Genomic DNA, 12,508 nt, shown 5'->3' with positions numbered 1-12,508 from the left:
GGAGAGTCAGGTGATATGTGTTTCTGCATGATGTGGGAGCTGGTGGACCCCATTGTGGTTCCTAGTGACCACAACTGTAGTAAGTGTTAGTTGCTTGAGGAACTCCGGCTCAGAGTTGATGAGCTGGAATCTGAGCTTTGGACACTGCAACACATCCGGGAGGGGGAGAGGTACCTGGCCAGTGTATTCCAGGATAGGTCTGGAGGGGTTCCCCTAGGTTGCCGGGATACACCCTGCTGGAACAGCTGCTGCTCCCGGATGTGGAAGTGGAGGGAAGAATTGGGGATATATACAAGTGACTGGGGGAGCAGGGAGACGAGCGGGTGGTGAAGATCAAGGAGAAATGGGAAGCGGAGTTGGGAAGGGAGATCAATTGGGGAGCATGGAGTGAGGCACTGCATAGGGTAAACGGGACCTCCTCACGTGCAAGGATGAGCCTAATACAGTTTAAGGTGGTGCACAGGGTGCATATGACTCTGATGAGAATGAGTGGGTTCTTTCCGGGGGTAGCAGATGAGTGTGAGAGGTGTGGACGGGGGCCAGTGAATCACACGCACATGTTTTGGGGTTGCGAAAAGTTGGAAGATTCAGGGTGGGAATGTTCGCAGTCTTAGCCAGGATAGTGGAGGAGGAGGTGGATCCGGACCTTTTGGTGGCAATATTTGGGGTTTCAGAGAAGCCGGAGCTCATGGAGAGGAGGAAGGCCGATGTTGTGGCCTTCGCCTCTCTGATTGCACGGCGGTGAATTTTGTTGGAGTGGCAGTCGGCGTCGCCACCGGGGGTAGTGGCTTGGTTGGGTGACCTGCACTACTTCCTGCGATTAGAGAAGATAAAGTATGCGTTAAGGGGCTCTTCAGGGAGGTTTGAGGAAAGGTGGGGGATGCTTGTGACCGTGTTTGAGGGGCTGTTCGTTGCAAGGGGGGGGTGGGGGGGTGATAAAGAGGAAAAATCTGTACAGACTGCATAGTTGATTGTTGGGAAGCATGTTTCCCGGGGTTTTTGTTCACTATAACCTGCTTTGATACATGTTTGTAATAAAATACATTAAAAAAAAACTATGCAAGGCATTGGTAAGACAGCACCTGGAGTATTGTGTACAGTTTTGGTCCCCTTATTTGAGGAAAGATGTAGTGGCATTGGAGGCAGTTCAGAGGAGGTTCACTAGATTGATTCTAGAGATTGGGGGGGGTTTGTCGTATGAGGAGAGGCCTGTACTCTCTCGTGTTTAGAAGAATGAGGGGAGATCAAATTGAGGTATACAAGATGCTAAAAGGTATGGATAAATTAGATATGGAGCTGATGCTTCCTCTTGTGGGGCATTCCAAAACAAGAGGTCATAATCTTAGAATAAGTAGCTAATTTAAAACCGATTTGAGGAGAAACTACTTCACCCAAAGGGTTGTGAATCTGTGGAATTCCCTACCCCAGAGTGCAATGGATGCAGGAAGAGAGTAAATTTAAGGAGCAGTTAGGCAGATTTTAAATTGGTAATGGGTTGAAGGATTATGGTGAGCGGGCAGGACGGTTGAGTTGCGGCCATGATGGGATCAGCCATGAGCACATTGAAGGTGTTTAGGCTCGGGAGGCTAAATTGCTGACTCCCGCTCCTAGGTCATCTGTTCTATGGAGGAGATGTTCTGGCTAATTTTGCAATCCAGCTGTTGGTCTGTAGCATTGTAGGGAACAGATGAGGAACATATCAGCCATGATAGAATGTGGACAGACTCAGTGGGCTGAATGGCCTCCTATATCTTATGAATTTATGAACCAGATTGTGACCTCAAGACTATTCTAGAATTAGGTCCCACCTAGGTGTGTGTCTCTGCGCTGGTGGAGGCTTTGTGTGAGCGTTGTGATGGTCAACAATGTTAGGGTCTATGGATTCCTCCCTGCTGTTCTCGGACTGGATTCAGGATTGTTCGCTGCTTCCCTGATGTGCACAGCTGGTAGTTTGGCTCATTAGATTAGTACCAGGGTGTGTTCATTTGTTGATTGGCATGCATGCAAAATGTTAGAGTGCCAAACCTCTTCACAGTTCCTCTAAAACAGTGATGGCAACTTAATCATAATCTTTATTATTAGCAAAGAACAGGACAGCACAGGAACAAGCCCTTCGGCTCTCCAAGCCTGTGCCGGTCATGACACCACCCTTGGCCAAAACCCTCAGCACTTCCTAGTGCCGTATCCCTCTATACCATCCTATCCATGTATTTGTCAAGATGCCTTTTGAATGCTGTTAATGTATCTGCTTCCACAACCTCGCCTGGCAACGCTTTCCAGGCACTCGCCACCCTCTGTGTAAAAATCCTGCCTTGCACATCTCCTCTAAACTTTTCCCCACGGACCTTAAACCGTGGTGACTGACCCCTCCACCCTGGGGTCACGAGTAAACTTGCATTGACACTGCAATGAAGTTACTGTGGAAAAGCCCCTAGTCGCCACACTCCGGCACCTGTTCGGGTACACGGAGGGAGAATTCAGAATGTCCAAATTACCTAACGACACTTCTTTTGGGACTTGCGGGAGGAAATCACACAGACACAGGAAGGACGTGCAGACTCCGCACAGACAGTGACCCAAACCGGGACTCGAACCTGGGCCCTTGGTGCTGTGAAGCAACAGTGCTAACTATTGTGCTACCGTGCTATTGAGTGCAGTAAGGCAAGCTATTACTGGTAGAGAAGCTCTCCTTAATATTTCATTGCCTTGTACTATGTGGTAATTTTGACAAAATCAGTTTATTTGTAATTCATTTTCTTAGTTTTAAGAAAACTTATAAAATATTGTGAATTATGTTTTATTGTGATTTAAATAGTGAGAATTGTGCTGCAAAAGATACTTAGATTAAAAATGTTCTCACTTTTATTTCCAGCATTACCATGGGTTCCTGGTTTCTGTTCTTACTGCTGTTGTGCAGCGATTTTGCATGCCTCCAAGCACAGAATACAACAGGTAGGTAATGTGAAATTAGTTCAGACACTGTATTACAGTCACACACTGCTAAGTTTCGGATCAGTGAATTGGAAACCACTTCTTAAATTGCTTCACTCTGCATTAAGGTTGTAATCACCAAACACAAGTTTTAATTTAAATAAGAATGAAATAGATTTTTATTAATCATCCGACATTAGCATATACATTTTCTATTTCATATTTTGTACAGAAATATTTTACCAGTCTACACTGACTTAATTTCAGAACAAAATTAGGTTGTTTAAATCAACAAATCCACAGACGTTACCACTTAGCTATACTAGTGAATCAAAAATAAAGACCGGAGTACTTCTGTCTGTGCGGTTGCAGTTGAGAAATTTCAAGATTGTGACTTGTGTATTCTGGATGTAGTCTAACAAAACTTAAATTTGTTTTGTGCAGATAATGGATGGAGTATAGTATTGGTGTGTGATATGAAAGCCATTTCTTAATGTGCCACTTGTGTTCCCTTTTTTCTTTCTCACTGCTTCATGCATATAAAATTGTTTTCTTTTGATGCATGCCCTTAGCCAGTTCAGTTTTTGATCTACTTTTCGCTTTTAGTTTCACCTTCTGCCACCATCATCTCCACTCCAAGCTTAACAAATTCAAGCGTGCCAGGAGCAACTACAACAACCCTGACTACTCCCAACCCAGGGTCAACCTCTCGGATTGGAGATGATTCCCAAATTTTTAATACAACAGATGCTGCCAGTGAGAATTCTACTTTAGCTGCAACTGAAACAACTAAGGCCTTAGAAGAAGTGACTCCAAACATTACAAATTCCAATGCATCAGCTATTCCATTCATAACAACAAACGGAAAAACAAATGAGTCGTCAGCTGAAGCAACTGTTGTCCCGACATCAGGTAGAGCAAGTTTCATCCTGCCATTTTGTTTAATTTTACTTTTGCTTGAAAAAGGCTGGGTGTGTGTGTTATGTTTGAATGAACTAGATTGTGGTGAAGTTGCTGGATTGAATTTCTTCAGAAGCATGAAAATTTTTATTTTTAAAACAAAAAGCTAATTTTAAATAAAATATTATCAACTTCACCTGTTCAGCAAATGGAATGCATGGGTTTCATTTATCACACACTAACATATTCCTTGCATGTTATTACTTGTAGTTGTAAAATGGAAGAATTTGTTTTGAAGGCTGGGAGGAAGAGTTTTTTTTTTTGACTAGACACCACCAATTGCTGCTTTTTTTTTCTACTTCCTTCTCTGCCCCTTCCACTCTTCCTGGATTAAGGATTGCAGATGTCCTGTGTAGCTGAGAGCAAAGCAAGTAGCCCGCTTCAGACTGCCACTCTGAAAATCATTTACCTATCAAACGGAAAGCCAAGAGGTCTCTCGCTCCAGTCGTTTCCATGTCCCTCTGGTTAGGCATGTAGAACTCCAGAAGACTAGAATTACTGTTTCGGCTTCAAACCCTAAGCTATATCATTCTGATTGTGACCACCGCTAATTTAAAGATGAAGTTTAGTAAAAAGTCGAGGAAAATTTAAATTTGCTGCTGCAAAAATCAAAAGGGCGTACTCATTTTTTGTGCTGACCATATTCTGCAGGACCCAACCATAAATTCAATTTGAATTCTGTAAAGGTGTATGGTGGGAATGCGTAATGCACATTCCAATGTGTATTGCTTAAAGACATCTTGTTTAAAAAGCAAAGGCCCCACAATTAGGCCAGGGAGCATTGAATAATGAGGGTGTTTGCCTAAAATTTGAAATCTTATTTTAAAACCATTAGTGCATAGTCTTTCGAATATGTGCTGTTTGCCCAGTAGATTATTTCGGCCACAGGTTCATGGTGATTGAATAAATGTAATTTTGTTATTGTAAATTGTGATAGGCATGTAATGAGGACCAGTTATATAGCTGGTAAACCTAGGCTCATGATTCAGAGTCGGTAGCTTGGGAGCTTTATTCCCGATTTACTTATAAACTGAATTCATGAGCTAGGAACATTAGTGGGGATCAATTTAAACTAGCATGTAAATACCAAATTTTTATGCAAGCCCATCTGGTTCATTAACTCCTTTTGGGGAACAGAATCTGCTGTCCTTACTTAGTCTAGCCCATTTGTGACTCCAGATCCACGGCAGGGGATTATAGATAGGTTGACTGGCCAAAGATTTGGCAGATGGAGTTCCTACATAACTGCACTTGTCTTTGTAAGTGGCTGTATGACATCTCGGGTTGCGGCTATGCCTACCCTACGTAGGTCGCCCGTTCGGCAGTTCCTGTCGGGAACGGACTTTTGGGCTCTTCAGAGGGGCAATTGCTCTACAGCTTCCAGTGTGGGAAGGTGACAGCAAGGTCCCCCCCGACATTATATGGATTGGACCAGGAGTGGAGCGGTTAAAAAAGTGATCCTGGTGCAGCGGAAAGTGCGAGGGAGAAAAAGCACGATGGCGGCGGGTGGAGACCAAGCAGCGTGGTCGCAGGAGCAGCAGGAGTTTCTTAAACGCTTCTTTGAAGAGCTGAGGACAGAAATGCTGGCGCCAATGAAGGCGGCGATTGAGAAGCTTGTGGAGACCCAGAAGGCCCAAGGGGTGGCGATCTGGGAGGTGCGGCAAAAAGCCTCCGAGAACGAGGACGAGATCTTGGGCCTGGCGGTGAAGGTGGAGGCGCACGAGGCGCTGCACGAGAGGTGGGCGGAAAAATTTGAGGACCTGGAGAATAGGTCGAGGAGGAAGAATCTTCGGATTCTGGGTCTCCCTGAAGGAGTGGAGGGGCCCGATGCCGGGGCATATATGAGCACGATGCTCAATTCGCTGATGGGCGCGGGAGCTTTCCCGAGGCCCCTGGAGCTGGATGGGGCTCATCGGGTCCTGGCAAGGAGACCCAAAGCCAACGAGCCGCCAAGGGCTGTAGTGAGGAGGTTCCACCGCTTTATGGACAGTGTGTTCTGAGATGGGCCAAAAAGGAGCAGAGCAGCAGGTGGGAGAACACGGAGATCCGAATTTACCAGGACTGGAGTGCGGAGGTGGCTAAGAAGAGGGCTGGTTTTAACCGGGCAAAGGCGGTGCTCCATCGGAAGGGGGTGAAGTTCGGGATGCTGCAGCCAGCGCGATTGTGGGTCACGTTCCAAGATCGGCACCACTATTTTGAAACGCCTGATGAGGCATGGAACTTTATCCAGACTGAAAAGAGGGCCCGGGTGTTCGCGCACTCAAAGGGACTGAAGGCAGATATGGTTATGCTCCAGGAGACACATCTGAAGGTGTAGATCAGGTTAGGCTGAGAAAGGGATGGGTACAGCAGGTCTTTCATTCACGGCTGGATGCGAAGAACAGAGGGGTTACAATACTGGTGGGGAAGCGGGTGTCGTTCGAGGCACTGAATATTGTAGTGGATAATGGAGGTCGATATGTGATGGTGAGTGATAGGTTGCAGGGGGTGTGGGTGGTACTGGTGAACGAATATGCCCCGAATTGGGATGATGCCGGATTTATGAAAAATATGCTGGGTCGGATTCCGGATCTGGAGGTTTGCCAGGCCGCTGGCCAGGGAATTTTCCTTCTTTTCCGACGTCCATGGAGCCTACTCCCGGATAGATTTTTTCATTTTGAGTATGGCGCTAATCCCGAAAGTGGAGGGAACAGAATATTCGGCCATAGCCATCTTGGACCACGCCCCACATTGGGTGGAGCTGGAGGAGGAGAGGGACCAGCGCCCGCTGTGGCGCCTCGATGTGGGACTGTTGGCGGATGAGGTAGTGTGCGGGCGGGTGCGGGGGTGTATTGAAAGATACTTGGAGGCCAACGACAACTGGGAGGTGCAGGTGGGGGTAGTCTGGGAGGCGTTGAAGGCGGTGGTCAGGGGAGAGCTAATCTCCACTAGGGCCCACAGGGAGAAGAGAGGGGAGGGAGAGGGAGAAGTTGGTAGGGGAGATCTTTAGGGTGGACAGGAGGTATGCAGAGGCCCCCCGAGGAGGGGCTACTTAGGGAGTGACGGAACCTCCAGACGGAATTTGACCTGATGACCACGGGGAAAGCAAAGGCACAGTGGAGGAAAGCGCAGGGGGTGGCGTATATGGGGAGAAGGCGAGTCGGATGCTGGCACATCAGCTTCGTAAGAGGGAGGCAGCGAAGGAGATTGGCGGAGTCAAGGATAGAAGGGGGAATACGGTGCGGAGTGCGGTGAGAATAAACTATGTAGTTAGGGACTTCTATGGGGATCTGTACAGGTCTGAGCCCCCAGCGGGGGAGGAGGGGATGCGATGATTCCTGGATCAGCTGAGGTTCCCGAGAGTGGAGGAGGTGGCTGGTTGAGGGGCGCCGATGTGCTGGAGGAGCTGGTTAAAGGATTGTGAGTATGCAGGCGGGGAAGGCCCCGGGGCCGGATGGGTTCCCGGTTGAATTTTACAGGAAATACGTGGACCTGCTGGGCCCCTTGCTAGTGAGGACTTTTAATAAGGCGAGGGAGGGGGGGACCCGACAATGTCCAGGGTGCTGATTTCTTTGATCTTGAAGCGGGACAAGGATCCATTGCAATGTGGGTCGTATAGACTGATCTCACTCCTCAATGTTGACGCTAAGTTGCTGGCGAAGGTGCTGGCTACGAGAATTGAGGACTGTGTCCCGGGGGTGATTCATGAGGACCAGACGGGATTTGTGAAGGGTAGGCAGCTAAATACAAATGTGTGGAGGCTCCTCAATGTGATTATGATGCCCTCCGTGGAGGGGGAAGCGGAGGTAGTGGCAGCTATGGATGCGGAGAAGGCCTTTGATCAGGTGGAGTGGGAGTATCTTTGGGAAGTGTTGCGGAGGTTCGGGGAGGGGTTCATCAGTTGGGTCAGGCTGCTATATAGAGCCCCGGTGGCGAGTGTGGCGGAGGTCAGAGTACTTTCGGCTGTACCAGGGGATGGGCGAGGTTGAGTAGGTTCTTTGGGGTGGAGGACAGATGTGGGAGGTGCTCGGGGAGCCTGGCAAACCATGTCCATATGTTCAGGTTGTGCCCGGCGCTGGATGGGTTTTGGAGGGGTTTTGCAAGGACTATGTCCAAGGTGGTGAATGCCCGGGTCAAGCCGAGCTGGGGATTAGCATTATTTGGTGTATCGGACGAGCCGGGAGTGCAGGAGGCGCAAGAGGCCGGTTTTCTGGCCTTTGCGTCCCTGGTAGCCCGGCGGAGGATTTTGCAACTATGGAAAGATGCAAAGCCCCCTGTTGTGGAAGCTTGGATCAATGACATGGCAGGGTTCATCAAGCTGGAGAGGATAAAGTTTCCCTTGTGAGGGTCTGTGCAAGGGTTCCTCAGGCGGTGGCAACTGTTCCTAGACTATCTCGCGGAGCGTTAGGAGGAGATCAGCAGCAGCCCAAGGGTGGGGGGGGGGGGGGGTGCGGTTCTTTTGGGGTGGCGTTTGGGTGAAGGTGGCTTTTTTCCCCTATTTGTGTTTTCAAATGTTATATGGGGTTTAATTGTATATGGGGGAATTCCAATGTATAATTTCTGATTGTTGTGTTCTTGTTTCTTTGTTGGGGCATGGGGGGGGTTTGTTGAAAATTTGTTGAAAAATTTGAATAAATATATATTTAAAATAAATCACTGTAGCTGTATCTGCAACTGATGCACTGCAGCATTTCAAAAAGGTGCTTCGTCATGACCTACTCATGGGGGATGGACATTAAATGTTGGACTTGCCAGCAATGTCCACATCCCGTGAAAAAATTAACACGGAGAAAGTGAGGTGGTCCATAGGGTGGGAAGAATAGGAAAGCAGAATAATATTTAAATAAAGACTGCAGAGTGCTGTGGTACAGAGAGATCAAAGTGTCCACATGAATCACACACAATTAGCATTCAGGCACAGATGTTGACGTTTATTACGAGGTGGATGAAACTTGCTACAAATTTACAGGGCATTGGTGAGACTGCATCTGGAATCATACATAGAATGTTTATATACAATTTACAGTACAGAAGGAGGCCATTCGGCCCATCGAGTCTGCGCCGGCTCTTGGAAAGAGCACCCTACTCAAGCCCACACTACCCTATCCCCGTAACCCAATCCAACCAACACTAAGGGCAATTTATCACGGCCAATCCACCTAACCTGCACATCTTTGGACTGTGGGAGGAAACCGGAGCACCCGGAGGAAACCCACGCAGACACTGGGAGAACGTGCAGACACCGCACAGACAGTGACCCAGCCGGGAATCGAACCTGGGACCCTGGAGCTGTGAAGCAATTGCGCTAACCACTGTGCTACCATGCTGCCCATTTAGGCCTCCCTCCTTGAGGAAAGATATACTTTAATTGGAAGAAGTTCAGAAAACGTTCATCAGGCTAAATCTTTTCCTGTGAGGAAAAGGTGAACCGGTTGGAACTAGGAGCAGAAGCAGGCAATTCAGCCCCTTGAGCCTGCTCCGCCATTCAATCAGATCATGGCTGACCTCTTCCTGCTGTCGAATCCACTTCTCTACCTGCTCCCCATATCCCTTTAACCTGTTTTGTGACATCAGAAATCTATCTATCTCCTTCTTGAAACCACTTAATGATTCCGATTACACCGCACTGTGGGGCAGGGTGTTCCACAAATTCTCCACCCCTGATGAGAAGGAGTTCCTCCTCATCTCGTTCCAAATCTGCCCAATATAAGCCCAAACTGTCTCCTCATACATCAACCCTTTCACCCCTAAATCATCCAATCTGGTGAACCTCCTCTGAACCGCCTCCAATACCACCACATCCCTCCTGAAATAAGGAGACCAAAACTGGACACAATACTCCAGATATGGTCTTCCCAACACCCCACACAATTGCAACAATACTTCTCCACCCCTATACCCCAGTCCCCCGCAATAAACGCGAACATTACATTTGCCCTTCCAACTGCATGCTGTACCTGCATACCGACTTTCTCCGATGAACAAAGACACCCATATCCCTCTGCCCAGATGCATTTTAAATCTGCTTTCCATTTCGGCAATTTGCCACAATTTTTCCGGCCAAAATGGATAACCTCACACTTATTTACATTTTGGATTTGGATTTATTGTCATGTGTATCGAGATAAACTGACAAGTGTTGTTCTGCGGTCATTGCATACATGACAAACAGCACATACAATAAATACACAATGTAAATACATAGACATTGGGTGAAGCATATGAAGTGTTCTGTGAAGCATATGAAGTGTACTGCTGCTCGGTAGAGAAGATGCGTGGAGAGATCAGTTCAGTCCATAAGAGGGTCATTCAGGAGTCTGGTAACAGTGGGGAAGAAGCTGTTTTTGAATCTGTTAGTGTGTGTTTTCAGGCTTTTGTATCGCCTGCCTGATGGAAAAGGTTGGAAGAGAGAATAACCTGGGTGGGAGGGGTCTTTGATTATGCTGCCTGCTTTCCCAAGGCAACGGAGGTCTAAACCGAGTCAATGGATGGGAGGCGGGTTTGCATGATAGACTGAGCTGTGTTCACAATTCTCTGTAGCTTCTTACGGCCTTTGGCCAAGCAGTTGCCATGTCAAGCTGTGATGCAGCCAGATAGAATGCTTTCGATGGTGCATCTGTAAAAAGTTTAAAGAGTCAACGTGGACATGCCGAATTTCCTTAGTTTCTGAGGATGTGTAGACGCTGTTGTGCTTTCTTGGTCCATTAAAGTCCATCTGCCAAATTTTGGCCCATCTCCTAGCCTATCTTTATCCGTCTGTAAAATCTTTATCTCCTCTTCAATACCTGCTTTCCCATCTATTTTAGTATCATCTGCAAATTTTGCTGTTACACTCGGTCCCTCCTTGCAGATCACTTGTATAGATTGTAAACCGTGCAATGCATTGCAGTGCAGATCATTTATATAGATTATAATTGGGCCAAGTTCTGGAGTACCGCTGCAACGTCCAGGCCCTGGTACATAGCTGCCTGTACTGGGCCAGCCCTGTGCCTCAGCCACAGTCCTGCCAGAGTGCCCCAGGCCTTCGACATCCTGATCCATGACGGATACCTTTGCCGCCAAGGCCTTCACTGCGGACGCCACCCATGCACTGTTGGCCTGGGTGGCATGCTTGGTCGGCACACTGCCTCCTGCCCCTGTAAGCCGTTGGACTTCTTCAACTGCACCTGCAGGCGCTGAATGGTGGCTGACAACTCTTCATGTAGTCCCGGCTGTATCTGCAGCTCCAGCATTGATGAGACCACTGTTTCCAGAAGCTAGAGGCCCATCTGGATGGCAGCTAGTCCCTAGGGGTCGGGCCACCCTCCAACCGTCAGCCCCTCGGGTTCCTACCTTCACCTCATGTACCACTACATGTGTGTGGTGTGCACTAGATAGTGCCCCAAGAGCGTCTTCACTAAAGTGCCCAACTAAGGGGAGTGTCTCTGGGAAGGTGGAGGGTATTGGGGACAGCTGTGATGGAACGCTAGTGTCATTCTTGGACTGGTGCTCTGGGTTGTTGTGGGCTGCTGTTTGGGGTCATGTCACTGTCTGGTCCCACCTTGTCGCAGGACATGTGCTGGGGCGGGCGACACCAGAAGGGCCCGCCTCATCGCCAGGTGATCCTGCAAGACACAACGCATGGTTGGATCGTGGGTTGGGGTGGTATGGGGGTTGTGCCACATGTGCCATAGGGACATCGCAACTCAGCTGCAGCTCACCTGGTTCCCCGATGCCGATCTCCACCTTCAGCGACTGCCCTCTCCCTGGGCCCAGGTCCAGTGCCCGCCGCTCTGCGACGGTGAGGGGCCGAGGGCGGACAGCCGGTGGCCTTCGTGAACAGTGCACCTGGCCCTGGCGGGCAGTATGGGTGCTGGCATGTGGTGCGGGCGGGGTTCGGTTGCCTCCCAGGTGGGGGTTACGGATGTGTGTGGGGCGGAGCTATTGCCGGGTCATGGTGCTGGTTACTCACCCTGGTTGCCCTGAGGAGGTCGTGCAGCTTTTTCAGCACTATTGGCTGGTACTGGTGGAGGGGGCCACGGCACTCACGACCTCTGCCACCTGCGCCCAGGCCCGGTGTACGGCTGCGGCTGGCAGCTTTCTTCCCGCCCTGGCGAACAGAATGCCCAACCTCTCCTTCATGGCATCTAGCAGGACTCGAGCTCCGCATCTACAAACCAGGGTGCCTCTCTTTGGGTTGCCATCTTCTTGGCTGGAATGTGTGCGGTGAATGGAGTTCTTGTATCCGGTTGGTCTGATACTCATGAGTTCAGAAGAATGTGAGGTTATTTTATTGAAACCTACAGATTCTGAGGCGGCTTGACAGCATTGATGCTGAGAGAATGTTTTTCCTTGTGGCAAAATATAGAACGGGGGCAGGGTGCACAGTGGTCTCCCCTTTCGGATGGGGATGAGGAGGAATTTCTTCTCTCGGAATGTCAGAAAACTTTGGAAGTTTCTACTCCATAGTGCAGCGATATATTCAAGGTTGAGATGGATAGATTCTTGAACTGTAGTCCAAGGTTGTGGGGAACAGGCAGGAACGTGAAGTTGGATGAGGTTACGAGCATTCTAGAGAAATGTGCTCCAGTGTCATTTGTGTCATAATCTGGGAACTAGCTATAGATTTTTGTTTATCAGCCATTTATGAATATTTTGC

The 12,508-nt window shown here is 48.6% G+C and overlaps 1 protein-coding gene across 8 annotated transcripts in view; it reads left to right on the top strand.

The window, feature by feature from the left end:
* ptpra (protein tyrosine phosphatase receptor type A) overlaps positions 1–12,508 on the top strand; it is a 373,815-nt gene that overhangs the window by 151,749 nt on the left and 209,558 nt on the right. For 6 of the 8 annotated variants that reach the window (XM_072497618.1, XM_072497616.1, XM_072497617.1 and 3 more), the window contains 2 exons: positions 2,873–2,952; positions 3,538–3,843. In XM_072497618.1, coding sequence (XP_072353719.1) covers positions 2,880–2,952; positions 3,538–3,843 — 379 coding nt within the window. In that variant the 5' untranslated portion in view covers positions 2,873–2,879. The remainder of the gene's footprint in view (positions 1–2,872; positions 2,953–3,537; positions 3,844–12,508) is intronic. The other 2 variants (XM_072497621.1, XM_072497619.1) reach the window with 1 other exon arrangement.

Source organism: Scyliorhinus torazame, chromosome 3 (genome assembly GCF_047496885.1).
Source record: "Scyliorhinus torazame isolate Kashiwa2021f chromosome 3, sScyTor2.1, whole genome shotgun sequence".
NCBI lineage: Eukaryota > Metazoa > Chordata > Chondrichthyes > Carcharhiniformes > Scyliorhinidae > Scyliorhinus > Scyliorhinus torazame.
The sequence above is the reverse complement of the archived record's forward strand: the minus strand, read 5'-3'. Positions and strand labels throughout refer to the sequence as shown.